Below are 23,588 nucleotides of genomic sequence, written 5' to 3' on the forward strand. Positions count from 1 at the left end.
AGCGTGACAGAGATGTGGGAGAACTCCTCATCTCCCTACCAAATGAAAGCAGATTACCTCAGAAACACCGTTCTTATTAAAGTAGTAAACAGAAACAGGATGACACATAGGACCATACTTTGATCGTGTTCTGAATATAATCATAATGAACAGGAGACAAGCAAGGCAGAAAAGAGATTCTCCCTCTCCCCCAGTGGTTTAGATATGCATGTCACACACACACAGGCAAAAATGAGTCTCTCCAATTTGATGGGATAGACGTTATTTTCTTTGTGGGCATTCTGATGTGAGGAAAGATAGAAAAAAAACAACATTCAATTCCAAATTCTCATTAACAGCCCAAAATGATCCGAGAGCCAACGGACAGACTTAAATCCATTCTTTGGTCACACTTTCAACAACAGTCTGTCAGTACTCATTTTTATTTATTTTATTTTTATTTTACCTATTTTGAACCAGGTAGGCTAGTTGAGAACAAGTTCTCATTTAAAACTGTGACCTGGCCAAGATAAAGCAAAGCAGTGTGACAAACAACAGAGTTACATATGGAATAAACAATCAGTCAATAATACAGTGGAAAAAAGTCTATATACAGTTGAAGTTGGAAGTTTACATACACCTTAGCCAAATACATTTAAACTCAGTTTTTCACAATTCCTGACATTTAATCCTAGTACAAATTCCCTGCCTTAGGTCAGTTAGGATCACCACTTTATTTGAAGAATGTGAAATGTCAGAATAATAGCAGAGAGAACTATTTATTTCATATTTTATTTATTTCATCACATTCCCAGTGGGTCAGAAGTTTACATACACTCAATTAGTATTTGGTAGCATTGGCTTTAAATTGTTTAACTGGGGTCAAATTTTATTTAACCAGGTAGGCAAGTTGAGAACAAGTTGTCATTTACAACTGCGACCTGGCCAAGATAAAGCAAAGCAGTTCGACAACATACAACAACACAGAGTTACACATGGAGTAAAACAAACATACAGTCAATAATACAGTAGAAAAATAAGTCTATATACAATGTGAGCAAATGAGGTGAGATAAGGGAGGTAAAGGCAAAAAGGCCATGGTGGCAAAGTAAATACAATATAGCAAGTAAAACACTGGAATGGGAGATTTGTAGTAGAAGAAAGTGCAAAGTAGAAATAGAAATAATGGGGTGCAAAGGAGCAAAATAAATAAATACAGTAGGGGAAGAGGTAGTTGTTTGGGCTAAATTATAGATGGGCTATGTACAGGTGCAGTGATCTGTGAGCTGCTCTGACAGCTGGTGCTTAAAGCTAGTGAGGGAGATAAGTGTTTCCAGTTTCAGAGATTTTTGTAGTTCGTTCCATTCATTGGCAGCAGAGAACTGGAAGGAGAGACGGCCAAAGGAGGAATTGGCTTTGGGGGTGACCAGAGATATAGCTGCTGGAGCACGTGCTACAGGTGGGTGCTGCTATGGTGCCCAGTGAGCTGAGATAAGGGGGAACTTTACCTAGCAGGGTCTTGTAGATGACCTGGAGCCAGTGGGTTTGGCGACGAGTATGAAGCGAGGGCCAGCCAACGAGAGCGTACAGGTCGCAGTGGTGGGTAGTATATGGGGCTTTGGTGACAAAACAGATGGCACTGTGATAGACTGCATCCAGTTTGTTGAGTAGGGTATTGGAGGCTATTTTGTAAATGACATCGCCGAAGTCGAGGATCGGTAGGATGGTCAGTTTTACGAGGGTATGTTGGGCAGCATGAGTGAAGGATGCTTTGTTGCGAAATAGGAAGCCAATTCTAGATTTAACTTTGGATTGGAGATGTTTGATGTGAGTCTGGAAGGAGAGTTTACAGTCTAACCAGACACCTAGGTATTTGTAGTTGTCCACATATTCTAAGTCAAAACCGTCCAGAGTAGTGACAGGCGGGCGGGTGTGGGCAGCGATCGGTTGAAGAGCATGCATTCAGTTTTACTTGCATTTAAGAGCAGTTGGAGGCCACTGAAGGAGAGTTGTATGGCATTGAAGCTCGTCTGGAGGTTAGTTAACACAGTGTCCAAAGAAGGGCCAGAAGTATACAGAATGGTGTCGTCTGCGTAGAGGTGGATCATAGAATCACCAGCAGCAAGAGTGACATCATTAACCTCTTGGGGCTAGGTGGGACGCTAGCGTGCCACCCGTGGTGCACTCCATCAACAGCAGGTGCATTTCAAGAGCGGCAAATTTGAATCCAAATAAATGTCAAAATTCAAATTTTTCAAAAATACAACTATGTTACACCATTTGAAAGATAAACATCTCCTTAATCTAACCACGTTTTACGATTTCAAAAAGGTTTTACGGCGAAAGCATAAATTTAGAGTATGTTAGGACAGTACATTTACAAGAGTTGTGTGTAATGTTTTGTCAAGTCAAAGACAGGGTCACCAAAACCATAAAACCAGCTAAAATGATACACTAACCTTTTACAATCTCCATCAGATGACACTCCTAGGACATTATGTTAGACAATGCATGCATTTTTAGTTCTATCAAGTTGATATTTATATCCAAAAACAGCGTTTTACTATGGCATTGATGTTGAGGAAATCGTTTCCCTCCAATAACCGGCAGTCAAGTCAGCGTCACAAATTAAATAATTAAAATTAGAAAACATTGGTAAAATATTATATTGTCATTTAAAGAATTATAGATTTACATCTTTTGAACGCAATCAACTTGCCAGATTTAAAAATAACCTTACTGGGAAATCACACTTTGCAATAATCTGAGCACTGTGCCCAGAAAAATACGCGTTGCGATACAGACTAGACGTCATGTTGGGGAGATCTAAAATCGAAAATACTATGTAAATAATCCATTACCTTTGATTCTCTTCATCAGATGTCACTTCCAGGTATCACAGGTCCATAACGAATGTAGTTTTGTTCAAAAAAGCTCATCATTTATGTCCAAAAATCTCCGTCTCGTTAGCACATGATGTAAGCCAGCCGGACTTCTCGTCATGAACGAGGGGAAAAAATATATTTCCGTTCGTTCAAACATGTCAAACGTTGTATAGCATAAATCATTAGGGCCTTTTTTAACCAGAACATGAATAATATTCAAGGTGGACGAATGCATAGTCTTTTATAACGTATTGGAACGAGGGTACCCAACATGAAGTAGCGCGCCAGGTGTCTAATGGGACATCACCGTTCCATGGCTCTTGTTCGGTCAGATCTCCCTCCAGAAGACTCAAAACACTTTGTAAAGGCTGGTGACATCTAGTGGAAGCAATAGGAAGTGCCAAAATATTCCTAAACCCCTGTGTTTTTCAATGGGATAGGTTTAAAGTCAATACAACACATCAGGTATCCACTTCCTGTCAGAAAATGTCTCAGGGTTTTGCCTGCCAAATGAGTTCTGTTATACTCACAGACACCATTCAAACAGTTTTGGAAACTTTAGAGTGTTTTCTATCCATATATAATAAGTATATGCATATTCTAGTTACTGGGTAGGATTAGTAACCAGATTAAATCGGGTACATTTTTTTTATCCAGACGTGCAAATGCTGCCCCCTAGACCCAACAGGTTAATGCATACAGAGAAGAGAGTCGGCCCGAGAATTGAACCCTGTGGCACCCCCATAGAGACTGCCAGAGGTCCGGACAACAGACCCTCCGATTTGACACACTGAACTCTATCAGAGAAGTAGTTGGTGAACCAGGCGAGGCAGTCATTTGAGAAACCAATGCTGTTGAGTCTGCCGATAAGAATGTGGTGACTGACAGAGTCGAAAGCCTTGGCGATGAATACAGCTGCACAGTATTGTCTCTTATCAATGGCGATTATGACATCGTTTAGGACCTTGAGCGTGGCTGAGGTGCACCCATGACCAGCTCGGAAACCAGATTGCATAGCGGAGAAGGTACGGTGGGATTCGAAATGGTCGGTGGTCTGTTTGTTAACTTAGCTTTCGAAGATCTTAGAAAGGCAGGGTAGGATAAATATAGGTCTGTAGCAGTTTGGGTCTAGAGTGTCTCCCCCTTTGAAGAGGGGGATGACCACGTCAGATTTCCAATCTTTGGGGATCTCAGATGATACGAAAGAGAGGTTGAATAGGCTAGTAATAGGGGATGCAGAACCGTCCAGAGTAGTGATGCTGGACAGGCGGGCAGGTGCAGGCAGCGATCGGTTGAAGAGCATGCATTTAGTTTTACTTGTATTTAAGAGCAGTTGGAGGCCACGGAAGGAGAGTTGTATGGCATTGAAGCTCGTCTGGAGGGTTGTTAACACAGTGTCCAAAGAAGTGCCAGAAGTATACAGAATGGTGTCATCTGCGTAGAGGTGGATCAGAGACTCACCAGCAGCAAGAGCGACATCATTGATGTATACAGAGAAAAGAGTTGGCCCAAGAATTGAACCCTGTGGCACCCCCATAGAGACTACCAGAGGCCCAGACAACAGGCCCTCCGATTTGACACAAAGCTTCCACAAGCTTCCCACAATAAGTTGGTTGAATTTTGGCCAATTCCTTCTGACAGAGCTGGTGTAACTGAGTCAGGTTTGTAGGCCTCCTTGCACGCACACGCTTTTTCAGTCCTGCCCACAAATTTTCTATAGGATTGAGGTCAATCAATCAATCGTATTGATAATGCCCTTCTTACATCAGCTGATGTCACAAAGTGCTGTACAGAAACCCAGCCTAAAATCCCAAACAGCAAGCAATGCAGGTGTAGAAGCACGGTGACTAGGAAAAACTCCCTAGAAAGGCCAGAACCTAGGAAGAAACCTAGAGAGGAACCAGGCTATGAGGTCAGGGCTTTGGGATGGCCACTCCAATACCTTGACTTTGTTGTCCTTAAGCTATTTTGCCACAACTTTGGAAGTATGCTTGGGGTCATTGTCCATTTGGAAGACCAATTTTCGACCAAGCTTTAACTTCATTACTGATGTCTTGAGATGTTGCTTCAATATATCCACATAATTGTCTTTCCTCATAATGCCATCTATGTTGTGAAGTGCACCAGTCCCTCCTGCAGCAAAGCACCCCCACAACATGATGCTGCCACCCCCGTGCTTCACGTTTGGGATGGTGTTCTTTGGCTTGCAAGCCTGCCCCTTTTTCCTCCAAACATAACAATGGTCGTTATGGCCAAACAGTTCTATTTTTGTTTCATCAGACCAGAGGACATTTCTCCAAAAAGTACGATCTTTGTCCCCATGTGCAGTTGCAAACCATAGTCTATCTTTTTTATGGCGGTTTTGGAGCAGTGGCTTCTTCCTTGCTGAGCGGCCTTTCTGGTTATGTCGATATAGGACTCGTTTTACTATGGATATAGATACTTTTGTACCTGTTTCCTCCATCTTCACAAGATCCTTTGCAGTTGTTCTGGGATTGATTTGCACTTTTCGCACCAAAGTATATTCATCTCTAGGAGACAGAACGCGTCTCCTTCCTGAGCGGTATGACGACTGCGTGGTCCCATGGTGTTTATACTTGCGTACTATTGTTTGTACAGATGAACGTGGTACCTTCAGGCTAGAGGTCGACCGATTAATCGGAATGGCCGATTAATTAGGGCCGATTTCAAGTTTTCATAACAATCGGTATTTTTGGCCACCGATTTGCCGATTTTGTTTTAAAAAATATATTTTTATTATAATTTTTTTTACACCTTTATTTAACTAGGCAAGTCAATTAAGAACAAATTCTTATTTTACAATGACGGCCTAACCCAGACGACGCTGGGCCAATTGTGCGCCGCCCTATGGGACTCCCTATCACGGGCGGTTGTTATACAGCCAGGGATCGAACCAGGGTTTGTAGTGACGTCTCTAGCACTGAGATACAGTGCCTTAGACCGCTGCACCACTCGGGAGCTTAAAGATGATTATACAACGACTCTGAAGTTTCCGCGAATTTGGCTTCAAAAGAACAGATGCAGAGATCATCTTGTCTTTGATAAAGATGTTCAGTGACCTTGGTCATCATTTTTCTTCTTCTTTGAAGTGTATGACACTTGGCACCTCTCTCTCCCACGCCACCTCTCCATCTCTATCCCTTTCCCTCCCTTCTCTTTTTTTCACCTCTGTTTGTTTACACCAACTCCCTCTCTCTATCTTCTATTAGTATTTCACCCACTCCACGGCAGAGGGGATAGGAGAGAGAGAAGCCATCTGCTGCAGAAATATCAATACAGCATTTCATCTAAAATAAATTGCCTTGTAATTCACAGGAGGGCAAAGTGGCATATTCTATTACTGTAAATGGAAACTGTCCCCAACTCCCCCAACCCCCTTCTTCCCCATGCCTCCATTTTTCTGTATTCTTCAGTTGCTTTCTTTGCCTCTCTTACCTGTGAGAGGAAAAAACCTTCTCCACTCACATGCGGAGTGAATGCCTCTTCCCCCTCCATCACCTTTCTTTGTGATGAATATTATAGGGAAACCTGATGCCATCTCAATGGCGAAGCACTTTAATTACTCAGCGCTAGGATAGGAATGAAAAGAGGCTGGCCCGCTCCGGTAATGCCATTTTCTCTGTCTATTAGGAGGCAGGTTAAAGGAAATCAGGAGAGGGTGCAAAGAATGACAATAGTCGATATGGTGCCGTTACTGACATTCTTCTTTCTCTGTTCTCTCCCATTCCAGTTGCAGTTGGTGTCTGTCTCAGAGCACAGCACAGAGCCCAGCACAGAGCCCCTGACCATGGACAATGACAAGTTGCTGGTGTCCAAAAACCAGGGGGAGCTCGAGGTGAGCAGCTAGCCCACACACAAACCTTAACCCCCAACTAAAACGTCACTGTGACCATAGAATTACAAATGTATATATGTAGGATATATATACACTGAGTATACCAAACATTAGGAACAAGAACACCTTCCTAATATTGATTTGCACCCCCAACAGTGATGCTTGCCCATGTTGGCTCCAATGCTTCCCACAGTTGGGTCAAGTTGGCTGGATGTCCTTTGGGTAGTGGACCATTCTTGATACACACAAGAAACTGTTGAGCGTGAAAACCCCAGCAGCATTGCAGTTCTTGTCACAAACCGGTGCACCTGGCACCTATTACCATACTTTGATCAAAGACACTTAAATATTTTGTCTTGTCCATTCACCATCTGAATGGCACACATACACAATCCATGTCTCAATTGTCTCAAGGCTTAAAAATCTTTCTTTAACCTGTCTGCTCCCCTTCCTCTACACTGATTGAAGTGGATTTAACAAGTGACCTCAATAAGGGATCATGGCTTTCACCTGGATTCACCTGGTCAGTTCTTAATATTTTGTATACTCAGTGTATAACACACATATATGAATTACAGGATCTCTATGACTGTGACCTTTAACCCAGATCTCAAAGCCAATCGTAAACCCCATTCCACTATCACATAGGAGACTGTCACAATGTCAGTCACCCCTCTGTGCCACCTTATGCAGCTCAGCAAAGTCATATTTGGTTTACCTCTGCTTCACCAGCTTTGGACCCCTGCTGTTAGTAATCACAATGTTGATTTTCATACTTGTATGTTCCAAGGAGGTCCCCCAAGTCCGGAATTCCCATTCCCAGTATCAATTGAAGCACAAATCAATATAATTTAAAGGGGTTTGGCTTGCTCAATGTTCTAGCGCCACCATTCAATTTTCTGCTGTGAAAGTTCCACCTGTTTTTCCCCTCCGCTCACCTAAGTACCCCCAACGGCTCTCACCGAACCCCTCTAATGTTCTCAAAATAGGCTGCTGTAATCACTGCCCGATGAGCAGCACTAGACTCCTGCTGACAAATGACTGAGAAACAAGTGGAAGAAAGGAAAGGGGGAGAACCAGTCATTTCAACACTGAGGGAAACTGATTGGTTTTTCATTGTCAGGCAGGGACAGAGGTGTCAAATTGAATATAGATTTTTGTTTCCCTCTGAACAAACACTCAACCTATGCACTCCTTTCTCTCCCTTTATTTCCATCAGACCTCCTTGGTTTCTCTCTGGCCCCAGGTCACAAAGCAACCTAGCCATCATCCCATAGTCTTCAGATTGCATTTTGTATACCCTTCATATATCCCTGGGGTGTTACACAAGAGTGTAGTGAGGGGGAGATTTTGGGTCAATTTATAGTTAACGCAATAACCCTTTAGTGAACCCATTAACACTAACCTGTGAAGTCCACTGTTGAAATGCTGCTTTAGAATGTAAAGGCTCTCACAGGAATAATGGGAGCTGAAAAAGTGTTATTTAGCTTTATCTCAATCCAAATGCTATTTCTTCTCTCCAGAGCTTTGGATAACCAGCTAATGTAATGCAGAAGCCCCTTGTCTCTGTGGTCTTAATGAACCATGGGTAGAGTAGATACATTTATTGACTGACTGAATCCAATACAGTTCAGCTCCCCACATCCTCAGCTAAGCTCTGCACTGCTCCCAACTCCCCCTAGCTCCACTGATCCAGGTGCAGCTCTCATCCAGATTGTATATACAGTGCCCTGAAAAAGCGTTTGACCCCTTTCTGATTTTCTTTTTTTCATATAGATTTTTTTGACCCTGAATGTTATCAGATCTTCAACCAAAATCTAATATTAGATAAATAACCCAAAAATGTGATACTTTTTTCATTTATTTAATAATCAAATGTATGCAACACCCAATGTGAAAAAGTTATCTTCTGTTCTCTATCCATGGAATTAGTCCTCTGCGCCATGTTTTTTTTTTACCAATACCATTTCAAAGGAAACAAGCACATTAAGATCAGGTGTGGCCAATTAGTGGGCACAGCCAACACACTTAACAAGATAGAGGATGGAGAGTTTTGTTGATGCTGAGAATGGAATGTATATGTTTTTAAATAACATTCTTAGAACATTCTCTGAACGTTAAAGGTTTTCTTGTGGTTTTATGGGACATTTTCTTAACGTTCTCGAAGTACTGAAATTCCCACAGAAGAACTTTGTTTGTGTTAACATTCTTGGAACAATTTGAGAACATTCCCAATGCCAAACCAGTTAGAGAATGTTCATAGAGCGTTACCTAAATGTGAATGAAATGTAACCATGTTTTTAGGAATCGTTCTGTTAAAGTAATGAAATAACAAGAAAAAAAAAAAATATATATATATATATATATATATATATTATTATTATTTAATTTTTTTGTAAAGTTCTATAAATGTGCTGAGAATGTTCCAAAGCCACCATCTTGCACCACTCCCAGAAAGTTGTGGGAAGGTTGTATGTAGAATAACCATATGACAACCACACTTTCACCAAGCTCTAAGAAACATATGGTTCTCTGAATGTTATGTGCTAGGTGGGTGGCTACTCACACTCAGAGTGAAGACAGCCAAGCAGCTAATGGAAGAAGTTATTTCTGATTTCTGCACAGGATGGGAGCGATTTTTATCAGGACGGGGCTGTAAAGTTCCGTGGTTATAGAACTGTTGCGGGATTAGGATAGTACGGGGGGAAAAATAATTTTCACTCCTGTGTCGACCTCTAATTGCCACCTTTCAGGAAGAGGTAATGAGGAGGGCGGAAGAGAGCAGAATACATTTTCTCACTGATTACAGAATTAATTGCATCTTTAATTAAAGATAAAGACAGCTTCCTAAGGTTGGCAGGCCATGTGTAACCAAAGTAGCTTCAGTCGCCTCTCCACTCTTCTCTCCTTCCCAATCTGTCGTTCATTTAGTCCTCCCCCTGTCAGGACTAGGGCGCTCAGAATTCTCAGGATGTCCTCTGTTGCTGTGGCATAGTCATTGGTGACTTGGACTGTTAACTTGAAACAAGTACATTCACTTAAAACATGAGTTGCAGGCCCTCTCAAAAAGTCATTACTTATCCAAGAAAAAACAGAGTAAAAAGGAACCTCCACAATCGAGTGTCCGCATGAAATCAAGGCATATAACTCCTGGTGCACTGTGCATGCAATGTGTTAGATGTTGGAGGCATTGTGCACTTCTTCAGATTGCAGCCGTACTGTACTTAACTTGAAGTGTTGTTCTTAGTTTGTTGTTTGATGAAGATGTAACAAAGTTCCATCCTGATGTCCTTGTTAATGCAGAGCAATGGGGATCGCACACAGAACGGGTCAGCCGCATTGGCCCGGGCCCCTGCCACCTCCATGGAGGCTCTGTCTCCATTTTTCAAGAAGAAAGCACACATCCTAGAGGTCCTACGCAAGCTGGAGGAGTCAGACCCACTCAAGTTTCACCCCTCCTCCTGCCTGTCCCCCCACCATGACCTGGGCCAGGCGCTGGTCTCCATGGAGAGAGACCAGATATCCCTGATGTCCTCTGAGGCGTTACCTGCCCCACAGCGCCTGGTGGCACACCCATTGTCACGCTGCCGCCACTCCAGCTCTGACTCGGACTTTCACGATTATGCAAATGGAGAAGGGGCACTCCAGGAGGACCATGCCCAGCATCAGCAACAACAACACGGGGGCTGTCAGTCCTGCCACATACTCTCCCAGAAGAGCAGCCTGGACAGCCTGCTGAAGTGTGCCCAGGGCCACGGTGCCTCACACCAGGCCAGAGTGGAGATCCTTAACAGGCATGCCTGTGCAGAGGACCAGGGGGCATCGGCACAGAGCACAAGCCCTCCCCAGGCAGCGGCTGTTTCCCACCTCCTCTCTGCTGACAGCACAAACCAGTGCTACATGCACAAAACAGCTTTGGACTTTCTAGAGCGCACTCCAGAAGGTCTGGGTTCTTCTGATCCTTTCCTCTCCTTGCTAATCCAAGCCAACCTCAACGGGATGCTAGGGCAGGAGCCCAGGAAGTTACAAAAACACACAGACAAGCATCCGTCCGGCAAACCTCCGCCTCGGGCGGAGGTACAGCCCTCTCACGGTGAGGATATAAAGCACATAAAGGCTGTCATGACAACATCGCAGAGCCAGAACGAGGACAGTCCGGAAGAGTGCTGCTACCTGGAAGTAGAGGCAGCGGCGCACAATGTGAACAACAGCCTGCACTCTTCTACCTCACACACAGACCATGTTGAGACGGAACCAGGATATTCCAAGGAGCAGGAAGTGAGTGATCAGATCTGCAACGGGCTCTACTTCTCCTCCAATGAAACGTCTGTCTCCAAGAAGGTGGCGGTGGAATCTTACTCTCCAGCCCCAGTGCCTGAGAGGAACAGCTCAGCTCAGGCCCTGCCTCCCTCTGGGAAGAGCAAGCTTGCACTCAGCCCCACCTCTCCCTCCTCAGGTCTGAGTGAAGTCAAGTCCTCCCCTATCTCCTCCCCGTCCCGGCTGCTCAAGTTCCTGAAGAGCCCTCCGGGGATCAACCAGGCACAACCAGGCAACCCCCTCCGTCTAAGTCCCCAGCTCACCCGCAGCTCCAAGATCCCCTGCAGGAACAACAACAACTATGAGGTGTACCACTCTCCCGTCCTGACCCGCAAAGCCACCACCACGGAGCGGGAGAAGCAGCCATCTTCATCCTCCTCCAAAACAGACCCCTACCCTGCCACACACTCCGCCCCCACCTCCCCACCCAAATCAGAGGACATTGTGGACCCCCCTCCCATGGCCAAGGAGATTGCTTTCAGCAGCCACTTTGCGCCCAAACCCAGCGTCAGCACAAAGGCCCCCCCCACCACCTCCTCTCATGCACAAAGGGGCTCTCAGAAGGTGCCCCAATACGAGAATGTCTGCCCCTCAGATGGGACACCCCAGTTCCTGGAGGGTCTTAAGACGTCCCAGTACCTCCCTTACCCCCAACCCGAGGGTCCTGTAGAGAAGCAGTGTCAGCAAGATGAGAACAACCTCAGCCCCCCGTCTTCACAACACCCTGACTCGTCCCCAGGGACGGCTGACCAGGACTTCTCTGACCAGGACACTGACTCAGAAAGCCCCGTCTGGCACAAGCCAAACCAACACTTCAGCCTCCCCTCCTCGTCCTCCTCCGCCGCCAGTAAAGCACACAGTAGTCACTCCAGCTACTCCAGCATGAGGGACAGGCACCAGGAGCACCGTGCAGCTCCGGAGCCCAGCCAACAGAACTGTGAACCTGCCCAGCCAACCCAGTCTTCAGCCAGGCGAGGTGACCCCAAGAGACTGGTGCAGGGCAATCCCCAGAGTGAGTCCAGTCACCACCCCTTCAAAGAGCGCCTGGCTGCTTTAGGGAAACTGAAGAGCACAGAAGATCTGCCAGTAGGTGCACAGTCCGTGGACAAGAAGGATGCACAAAGTAACCTAGGTAAACCACCCACCAACAATATTGAGAAAAGCAAGACCGCTGAAAGGCAAGGTGAGAGAACTGGAGCAGAGCAGCACAGAAATCAGAAATCTACTGATTCCCTGGATGGGAAGCCCTACCCCAAAACCAGCCTCGGCAGTCACACTAGGGTGATAGGTCCAATACATGAATCGGGCACCAAATCCTCAGCCACCCCATCATTGATACCCAAGGGAGAGCAGGAGACACCGTTTTCTCCCAGGATATATGTAGCAAAAGCAGAGGGTCCAAAGATCAAGATGGGCACATCATCCTCCAACACAGAGACTCCTCCAGTGGTGCGGAGCTATGGCAAATGCCCCATCACCCAGAGCCACCACAGTAAAACTTCCCCCAGCCCACAAAACAACCCCACTAAAGTCCTGTCAAAGTCCCCTTCAAAGGTAGGTCAAGCTTCCTCTTATCCCAGAGGGGTCAAACCCATTCCTGAGGACCGTGCCCTGGCTCAGAGAAACCCACTTCGGCCGGAGGACAAAACCAAGCTCCCGGCCGGCAAGAAGAAGACCTTTGGCCATGCAGAGAGCTTCCCGTCTCCTCCTCCTCTGCCACCGCGGCCGTCTACTGAAGCCATTGCAAAAGAGGACAAAAAGCCATACTCGTCTGGCCCACCCGTGCTCCAGTCTGCCATTGAGCAGAAGGTAATGCGTGGCATCGAGGAAAACATGCTGAAGCTGCAGGACCGGGGCCAGGTGGCCGAGCCAAAGCAGAAGGCCTCCAATGGCATCGCCAGCTGGTTCGGCCTGAGGAAGAGCAAGCTGCCCGCCCTCAGCCGCAAACCGGAAGTGTCCAAGTTCAAGATCAACATGTCCTCATCTCTTTCGTCATCGTCTGCCTCTGGCGGAGGGGCTAAGGACCCTAAGACAGGTGGTCCCCAGAAGGTGGTGGAGAGCCTGAACATCTCCAAGCTGATGGAGAAGGCAGAGGACCTGCGGAAGGCGCTGGAAGAGGAGCGGGCATATGTGAACAGGGTCGGGATGGACCGCTCTGGCAGAGGCCACTCTTGTGAGGTGGTGATGGACCAGGCCCAGGGCCAACTGTCACTCATGTACAGAGGAATGACCGCAGAGAACTTCATGCAGCAGCTCCTCAACAGGTAATGATGATATGTATTCCTAAATAACCTGATCATTTACCTGAGAATTAATTACATACATCCAAACCCTGTCTAGGATATATTAGACTGGGGCTGTCAGTGTACTAAATTTGTGATCATAAGATAATGATAAAACTTGGCCAGAGGGTAAACTCTTTCTCGTATGATTTATATCTGATCAAATTGGATTTGTAAATGGAGTTTAAGTCGAAAGCTAGTTCCCCTATGAGTTTGTTGTAACGTCTTCCTTCTTAAGTCCCTCGACGTCTTGTTCTGGAAACAGGGTGGAAGAGAGGGGAGCTATACCTACCACCTTTGGAATGACACACAGACGCCTCTCCTTTGACTCTAAGAGGTCGCGGCCCAACTTCAGTCACCAGAGGAACGGGATCAGCCACACCAAGAGCAGGGACGAGATGGACCAGGTAAACTCTTATCTCTCTGTCGTATTCCTCTGATACACTATAGAAAGATTAATAAACTACACATGTAGTGTCAGTGATATATATGATTTTCATTAACCCTTGCTGTTTCAGGGTTCAGTTATGATCGGCAAGGATGAGGTCACATCAGAAGAGAGCTTGGCAGAGTCCATTAGTTCTCAGCACTTTACAGGTGAAAGTAGCATGCTGCTGAGTCATAATAATGCCAGTCGTCTATTTTCTTTGAGTAGCTCTGACGCTGGTCTTACTTGATTGTTCCTTCCTCACTGTTTAGGTTCTGGGGCCTCCATGCGCACCCTCGACAGTGGCATCGGCACGTTCCCCATGCCAGACTACGCCAGTAGCATGGCAGGGAAGAGCATCCCTAAGGGGAAGCCACAGGGAGAGCAAGGGTTTTCTTGCTCCCAGGGGAAACATGGGGCCATGATGAAGGTTCCGCGTAAGGCCCATACACTGGAGAGAGAGCTGTCATCTCTGGACGAAGTCAACCCGTTTGTCCTGTATGGCTCAGGGCTGGAGGGAAAAGGTACCAACATGCACCTATCCAGTACAATCCACGAGGGTAAGCTTGGACTTTGTATTACCATAGGACTTGTTGTGTTCCCATGTAGACCATTTCAATGCTGACATTTTACAAAGAATTGTTTAAATATGGAGAAAGTTCATATTTTATCAGTTGTGTTAATATAATGATAAATCCTGCAAAACCAATATTTTGTGGCTCATTAAAACTGAACCAACTATACACACAAGCTTAAACCTTCAACAAAACACCTGAGGTACACTTTCTTTTCCATTTTGAATTTAATTTGCTCTTATGCAGACATAGATGCCTATGGAGCTCATATGCAAAATCCCCTCACCAAGAACTGGACCTTTCCCAATCTGAAAGGCTCTGCGGGAGCCACTGATGTTTACCTGGATGTGCAGGGAGACCTGGGGACCCCATCCAGAAGGGTGAGTGAGTCAGAGAATCATCTCCATCCTAATGAGAACTTTCGAAGAAGACCACATCCATTTACTCTGTGCTGACATGCAACATCTTTTTCATCTAAGTTCAAATGATGAAAGCGCCGCTCTTTATTCATATTTTAAGAGATAAGGCTGATAGGGGCCTTGATTTACTGTCACCTGTCAGTTGTCATCCCTTGTCAGCACTTAAGACCAGAGTCCCATTAGCATTGAGTGAGTGAGGTGAGTGAGGTGAGTTGAGGTGAGGTGAGGTGAGTGAGAGCTCCTGCCTTTTCTCGGTTATGGGGGTGTTGCCTTGAAAACGAGAGGGAGAATGGGTTTTGACTAACTTGTTTTTGACTCTCTCCCTTTGAATGGGCTGCGTTAATGGCAGACTGGAACTGAAATGCACAGAAAGTCCACAGCTTTTAATGCCAAGTTCTCCCTTTTTTTGAGAAATGTGAAGTTTATTGAGGGGAAAGAGTGCACAAAGAAATATGTGCATTTTAACAGCAGCAGTGTTTCCATCAAACTGGCTTGTTACGAATGAAGAGCTGTGCATAATGATGTAGTGCACATAAGTATAACTCGCATAACTTTTAATTTACAGAATTAAAAAACTGAAGTTATATTTGTTTCCATCCCATTTGGCATAAAAAGTCCTGCGAAAACAGCAAATGTGCCCAATTGGCACAGGTACTCTAGCAAACAGCTCATTGATACAGTGTAGAGGGTACATGATGAGATTATGAATAAAAGCTAATCATTTTAATTTGTCAATTAGCAGCTAAGCACCGAACATCATGTCACCAGCATACAAATTAACCCTTTACAGTGGCAGTAGGCAGATTTGGGCACTAATAAGCGCCTACATTGGAATGTAGTGGCTGTACAGTAACATGCTATACATGACATCAGAGTTCTGGCTCTGCACTTCACAGCTCTGTATGGGTTTTTCCTGGCAGCCGTTGTGAACTTGAGCACCGTGCGCGACAACAAGTTGCCCCCATCCCTCCCGGTAATTGGGCAACTTTTGCAACAACAAAAATATGTTTGTGTGCGGGGAATGTTAATTAAGATGACTCAATGTATTTTGAAAGATAAATACAAGCAAGCCAAAGACCCGTGAGTCCAAATGTGCACTTCACATTTCCAAATCATAAAACTCCTATACCTATACAGTGTCAAATGTTTATGATCACTATGTCTAATGTACAGTTACAAGATGACATGTCGTCATACCCTGGGTTGTTCTGAACAGAATGAGTCTGTTTGGTTAAGAGAATCTGCTGCAGCACACGAACCTGAATGCACTCATGACTCCTTTCTATACCCACCAACATTACCATCTGTTTCTCTGAACTGCCTTTTCAAATCAAATCAAATCAAATTTATTTTTATATAGCCCTTCGTACATCAGCTGATATTCTCAAAGTGCTGTACAGAAACCCAGCCTAAAACCCCAAACAGCAAGCAAAGCATGTGAAAGAAGCACGGTGGCTAGGAAAAACTCCCTAGGAAAAACTCCCTAGAAAGGCCAAAAACCTAGGAAGAAACCTAGAGAGGAACCAGGCTATGAGGGGTGGCCAGTCCTCTTCTGGCTGTGCAGGGTGGATATTATAACAGAACATGGTCAAAATGTTAAAATGTTAAAATGTTCATAAATGACCAGCATGGTCAAATAATAATAATCATAGTAGTTGTCGAGGGTGCAACAAGCACGTCCGGTGAACAGGTCAGGGTTCCATAGCCGCAGGCAGAACAGTTGAAACTGGAGCAGCAGCACGGCCAGGTGGACTGGGGACAGCAAGGAGTCATCATACCAGGTAGTCCTGAGGCATGGTCCTAGGGCTCAGGTCCTCCGAGAGAAAGACAGAAAGAGAGAAAGAGAGAATTAGAGAGAGCATATTTAAATACACACAGGACACCGGATAAGACAAGAGAAATACTCCAGATGTAACAGACTGACCCTAGCCCCCCGACACATAAACTACTGCAGCATAAATACTGGAGGCTGAGACAGGAGGGATCAGAAGACACTGTGGCCCCATCCGATGATACCCCCGGACAGGGCCAAACAGGCAGGATATAACCCCACCCACTTTGCCAAAGCACAGCCCCCACACCACTAGAGGGATGTCTCCAACCACCAACTTACCGTCCTAAGACAAGGCCGAGTATAGCCCACAACGATCTCCGCCATGGCACAACCCAAGGGGGGGGGGCGCCAACCCAGACAGGAAGACCACGTCAGTGACTCAACCCACTCAAGTGACGCACCCCTCCCATGGACGGCATGGAAGAACACCAGTAGGCCAGTGACTCAGCCTCTGTAAAAGGGTTAGAGGCAGAGAATCCCAGTGGAAAGAGGGGAACCGGCAAGGCAGAGACAGCAAGGGCGGTTCGTTGCTCCAGCCTTTCCGTTCACCTTCACACTCCTGGGCCAGACTATACTTAATCATAGGACCTACTGAAGAGATAAGTCTTCAGTAAAGACTTAAAGGTTGAGACTGAGTCTGCGTCTCTCACATTGGTAGGCAGACCATTCCATAAAAATGGAGCTCTTTTGAAGCCTAACACTGTAAGATCATGTTTTATAACTTACTTAGTCATGTTGGAAATAGAACAACCTTTCAAATCATGCTCATCTGACCCAGATTGCTATTTATAATGGACTGTTTTTGGATTGCGTAAACAACAACAGTAATTGTGTGATGGCGGGGATACAGGGTTGTCTTCAAAATGAAACAACTACAAGTGTGCTTGCTCTAGATCCTTAACGGCACCACTAGGAGAGCTAAAAACAAAAACAAAAAGTACCTTATAGTTGAAGACTTCTTTGAGTCATTAAAGTGCATTGAAATGACTTAGAAACTGTACACAGTTTGGAGAGGTGGGGCCACTTGGAGACAACAGTTAGACCTCTCACTCAAACCCTTGTCATTTTTTGTCTTATGTTGGACCTACCCACATTTTCCAGGAATAGTCTTATCATGCTACTGAATGTATCCAGAGTATTTATAAACAAATGGGGCAAAGTACAGTAAATGTAAAATTAATATAAAATCAATTGTGTAATGTTTGGATTCAGTCTTGTCAAGTGAACTGCTGTATTCGTACCTTTTGATCTAATAATTTTCCCATTATCTCCAAACTGTCCCTTTCAATTGCTAACATGGTTATGCATTTCGTATTTCTTCTATAAGAAACATTTCAATGTAGCCCTATCCATATAGGCCAATTCTCACGAGTGTAAAGGGTTAAAGCCTTCGCTATTTATTGGAAAGGAACATCAAACTTATCACCGTGCACATTCACCACCCTGTGATATTCAGCAGAACTTATTTCATCGGTAGCCTAATAAACTGTGCATGCTTTTCCATGTCGTAGTGAGAGGAACACACAAAAAAGCATTGCATGACTGCAAATGACCCCCGATATGATGGTTGTTATATCAACAATTGCAAAATCAACAATATTCTATCCCAAAAAATCTGTTTTCACTACCATTTTGTCACATTATCTATTTCACAGACAAAAAAATTATCCACCCATGTCAAATGTATTTATACTGAACAAAAATTTCAATGCAACATGTAAAGTGTAGGTCCCATGTTTCATGAGCTGAAATAAAATATCCTAGAAATGTTCCATATGTTCAAAGCTTATTTCTCTCAAATTTTGTGCACAAATTTGTTTACATCCCTGTTACTGAGAATTTCTCCTTTGCCAAGATAATCCATCCACCTGACAGGTGTGGCATATCAAGAAGCTGATTTAACAGCATGATCATTACACACATGCACCTTGTGCTGGGAACAATAAAAGGCCACTCTAAAATGTGTAGTTTTGTCACACAACACAATGCCACAGATGTCTCAAGTTTTGAGGGAGCATGCAATTGGCATGTTGACTGCAGGAATGTCCACCAGAGCGGTTGCCAGAGAATTTAATGTTAATTTATCTACCGTAAGCCGCCTCCAACGTTGTATAAGAGAATTTAGCATTACGTCCAATCGGCCTCAAAACCGCAGACCACGTGTAACCATGGACTCCCACATGAGACCAGCCACCCGGACAGCTGATGAAACTGAGGAGTTGACTGATTTCCTTATATGAACTGTAACTCAGAAAAAATGGTTGGAATTGATGCATGTTGCATTTATATTTTGTTCAGTATAGTTTTGTTGACATTTAGGAAAGTTTACCAACAACGTCTGTTTCCATTAGGCCTGTTGTGAGTTTTTTTTTTATTCAACAGGTACTTTACTCGCATAAAAATGGTTGAATGGAAGCATGGATACTGACTGTCGCGGAAATTACCACCAGGGACACCTGAAGTCAATATAAAATGAATCATTCTTTATTATCAGAAATCTGGAGAGGTTCCAACAAACTTAATGCACCAAGTAGTGCACGTCTGTCAGAAGCTCCCCTGGGGCAGTCCCGTTAGTTCTCTTATACTGCTTACACAGACAAGTTATATTTGCATGATTTAGCTTATTTATCATTCATAATTTATTATTCATTAATATTTGCATCATGTATGTGACCAACCAATACCCCAATACGAGGCTTCTTCTCTCCAAGCTGAGACCTTGAAACTGAGACACCCCTTTCAGTCCTCAAAACAATGTTCTGGGCATACTGCAAAATTGCATTATCAATCAATCACTTGCATGAACCCAGTCGAGTTGGTTATTAGGAAAGCACAAACATAACATTTTCCTTCACATGACAAAAGCATTTCTTGAAGTCACAGATATAAATGCAACGATGCACATGTTGCCCTAGAACCTGTTAAATCTCACGTCGTCCTAAAATAACTAACTATAGCATCATTCTGCCCCCCTGTCCCTCCCTACCATCCATATCCTCCTCTGTTCCCCTCCACCCTCCCCCTTCTTCATGTGCCCACCTTTCCTCTCCCCCAAGAGTTTGAAACAGTGTGCCCCCCAGCGCCCCCTGGCCACTGACCCAGGCAGCCTCCCCCTGCCACTCCAGACAGGGCTCAGCCGGCGGGGTAAGGGGCGGACGCCCAGCACCTCGGAGGTAGGGAAGGACGGAGGGCTGGAGCTGGTGAAGGAGAGACCAGAGGACCTCCTGTCCCTGAGAGAGACGCCTGAATCCCTCAGTGACTCCCTCTACGACAGCCTGTCCTCCTGTGGCAGCCAGGGCTAGGACCCAGGGACAGATAGGGGAGCAGAGGGAGAGATGGACCAACCAACACCCTTTAAACCACGGCTAATGATGCACGTCCATCCCTCCTTGTAATGGTGGCCCAGCCCATAAGGCAGACCAAGTTGAAGTACCTCCTTCCCTCTTCCACACATACCGCTCTCTCTGCTGACCCTGTCTACTTTGCTGAGATTTGGTTAGTACTGCTGGAAAACTCACCCTCAGGTTGACTGATGTTCATGCACACATCATTTGTGGAACTAGACTGAGAATTGGGCACTGTTGTTCTCCAAGCAACAAGCATCTGACGACAGACCAGCTCAACTCAAATGTACACACACACACACACCGACGAGACGCATGGGAAAATAACACCTCGTTCGAGACAGCCACACGATCACCATGGTCTGGATAATCTGAAGAATTGTTGTTAAATAATTGAACCGGGCTCCTGAGGTCAGCCCCAAGAAGTGGCTGGTATCGGGTTTTTCAAGTCTGTCCTGGATGTGGACATGTTTCAGTCGTGGAAAACTGGGCAGCCATTAATGCCAGAAAACAACCACATTTTACTGCCCACTAAATGTGTCGCAATGTGGGGATTGACTATAATAGACTTCCCTGTTTTCAGTTATGTTCTTTTTTTAACTGTTGTGCTTTGTTACATGTTATATATCATGTAATTTTAAGTGAAATAAAAAAAGTGTGGGTATGAATGAAAGGATGTGAGTGAGACTTAATGCATGGTCTCCACACTAGCTATTACCATGTCAATGAGCTTCTGACAGGAGAAAACAAGTTCACACTTTCTCTGAAGCTGCCATATAGTGTACTGTTTCACAACCTACTGTAACACGTGTGACGTAACAGATAGTGGCAGATCATGACAACAGCCATTATATTACACTTATTACCAGAGATTACCTAGTAGTGTATGTGTTATGGACAATGAAATGCGAAGAATCTCAACCAAAAGTCAAATGTTTTACATGTGTTTGATCCATTATCAGACTGTTTTACGTAGTGAAACATTTGTCAGGAATAATGCCATTATAACAGCATTATATAGGCAGCCTGTGACTGCGCCATTAACAATGAAGTTCTAAACTGAGCTGCTATTTAATACTCAAAATAGTTTGACAAGCTGAAAGAGTAAATAAGTAATACGATCCATCCACCTTTTATATACTATAAACTGAGTTGGCATACATGAGCAAGGATTCAATTCAAGACGCGTTAAAGAACAGCGTACTTTAACAGACTTTTTAAAGGTAATTTGTGCTTAACCTGACATGCACAGTCTATGTGAATGTCTGGGGACAATGCCTTTAAAAGGCTGTTTAGTCCACTGCTCTATAACGCACCCTGCCAAAAATCTCGTTTGGCACAGGTTCCATATTTATCCTGCCAGAAACGATTGAACCGATAACTCTACTTTGTCTAAAACGCTCCACTAAAGCAAAAAGATGTAGGCCTTCCTTGTGAAGAAGTAAGGATCCAGCCCCACTGAACATAGAGTAGTTGCTTACTTCTGCAATATGGGCCAATATTTGCCTTTAACAGGCACAGACAGACACGCATTCAATCAATTTACGTTGTACAATTAAAGCAAAATGTCTGTGCTATAGGAATGTTAAAGACATGGATCGTTGTTCGATCACCACTGCAGATGCTACACCATGATGTACACACAAGTGTTTTGGTAGGCTTACAGATATTTGTTGCAGGAGGAAGAGTATTGTTTCTAAACACATTTAGAATTCGTAAGAATCAGAGGTTATCCTAATGGAAAAGTGCTGTATTTAAATGTATTTCCTAAAGTGCACTACTCTGGTTAAAAGTAGCGCTATATAGGAAATGTGGTTCCATTTGGAATGCACCCCTTGTTTAAACGCCCACTTCAGAACAGCACCAAGAGACACTAAGAAGGACATGGACTCCTCCCTCCCAGCCCATGTCCTTGTTTATGTCCTCATAAGTAGTTCCATCCGCTTCATAACTCCCCACAAACTTCTTCAGGGATAAGACAGCCTTGTGCTTCCAAACTCTGCGCTTTCAGAAGCATGTGATCTTTTCAAACTGACATGGATTTGACTTTTCTCGAGTTTACATTTTTGAAATGAAAACAAGAGTGTGACATGAAGCCCATTCTCTTTTACAATCATCTCATAATAAAAATGTTTCCATGGGACATATTTAACACACAATCATTTTGTCTTGGAGTACTGTGTTCTACGTTGCAGCCAAACCATATACAACTAAATAATAACTAACCAACTACAGTACTTCAGATGGTAGCATTTTTCATTCCACCAGATTCCATTGGAAGTAACTGGGAGATCCATAGTTAGCTACATGTTAACACCATGGTAACACACGTCATCTATCTGCAGGGAAGCCTTTATGGACTCACTCTGTCAGTCAAACATGGGTCTTAGCAACACCATACACCTTAACTATGGCAATGCTGACCAGGATGGCGAGGCGTTGAGGTGAAATCTTTACTTAATATGTTTGCTTTATGGACTCATCATTTATCTCACTTCATTCAAAGAGATTGTTGCAGCTCTATCTATTTGTTGTATTTATTTATTTATTTTTGAGGGCAAATCATAATCAATTAACTTTTTGTTATTGTTGATGTCGTTGACATTGTTGTTATAGACGTTTTTATTCTGATACCCATTATTTTTGTACTATACTCTTCTTATTTAATTAAAGTTATTTCCCATGAGAGGTCTGTGTTTGGTGTTCTCTTTCCTGGGGTATTCTCATTTTATTACTCTGATTTTGTAAATAGTATTTCAAGTTGTTATGTATATACCATGTATATACCACTCAAATAAAGCCATAAACCGTAATCTATTTTATCAAGGTTGTAAAAACAAAAACAAAATGATGATGATTATGTTCATTTATGGCTCTAAACAAATGCAAGAACCCAACAAATAAAAATCTCTCTGAGCTCGCTTGCCATTCTTAATTTATTCATTCAAGCCTCTTGATTGAACGCCTCTTTCTAAAAGCTCGCAATATCCATGAAACATCAGAGCACGCTATGATTTTGAAACAAATAAGACTCTCTTGCTGTTTCAGTACTCTGCAAATGCAATACTCTGGATTAGAGTTAGGGTTATGCCAAATTAGGGTTGAGGCTAGAGTTCAGGTTAAACCAGGTTTTGGACATGAAGCTAGGGTTGTGTTATAAGGCTAGAGTTCAGGTTAAACCAGGTTGTGGACATGAAGCTAGGGTTGTGTTATAAGGCTAGAGTTCAGGTTAAACCAGGTTGTGGACATGAAGCTAGGGTTGTGTTATAAGGCTAGAGTTCAGGTTAAACCAGGTTGTGGACATGAAGCTAGGGTTGTGTTATAAGGCTAGGGTTCGTGGTGAACCGGGTGTAGACATGAAGCTAGGGTTGTGTTATAAGGCTAGGGTTCGTGTTGAACCGGGTGTAGACATGAAGCTAGGGTTGTGTTATAAGTCTAGGGTTCGTGTTGAACCGGGTGTTGACATGAAGCTAGGGTTGTGTTAAGGCTAGGGTTCGTGTTGAACCGGGTGTAGACATGAAGCTAGGGTTGTGTTAAGGCTAGGGTTCGTGTTGAACCGGGTGTAGACATGAAGCTAGGGTTGTGTTAAGGCTAGGGTTCATGTTGAACCGGGTGTAGACATGAAGCTAGGGTTGTGGTAAGGCTAGGGTTCGTGGTGAACCGGGTGTAG

At 44.2% G+C, this 23,588-nt stretch overlaps 1 protein-coding gene across 3 annotated transcripts in view; it reads left to right on the forward strand.

The window, feature by feature from the left end:
* Positions 1 to 22,606, forward strand: part of LOC106583269 (nck-associated protein 5-like) — a 131,386-nt gene extending 108,780 nt beyond the window's left edge. For 2 of the 3 annotated variants that reach the window (XM_014167227.3, XM_014167228.3), the window contains 7 exons: positions 6,616 to 6,720; positions 10,024 to 13,301; positions 13,558 to 13,726; positions 13,838 to 13,916; positions 14,019 to 14,306; positions 14,568 to 14,701; positions 19,631 to 22,606. In XM_014167227.3, the coding sequence (XP_014022702.1) occupies positions 6,616 to 6,720; positions 10,024 to 13,301; positions 13,558 to 13,726; positions 13,838 to 13,916; positions 14,019 to 14,306; positions 14,568 to 14,701; positions 19,631 to 19,876 (4,299 nt within the window). In that variant the 3' untranslated portion in view covers positions 19,877 to 22,606. The remainder of the gene's footprint in view (positions 1 to 6,615; positions 6,721 to 10,023; positions 13,302 to 13,557; positions 13,727 to 13,837; positions 13,917 to 14,018; positions 14,307 to 14,567; positions 14,702 to 19,630) is intronic. The other variant, XM_082967571.1, reaches the window with a different exon arrangement.
* Positions 22,607 to 23,588: the final 982 nt, after the last annotated feature.

The sequence above is a fragment of the Salmo salar genome, chromosome 22 (genome assembly GCF_965601325.2).
Source record: "Salmo salar chromosome 22, fSalSal1, whole genome shotgun sequence".
NCBI classification, from domain to species: Eukaryota; Metazoa; Chordata; class Actinopteri; order Salmoniformes; family Salmonidae; genus Salmo; species Salmo salar.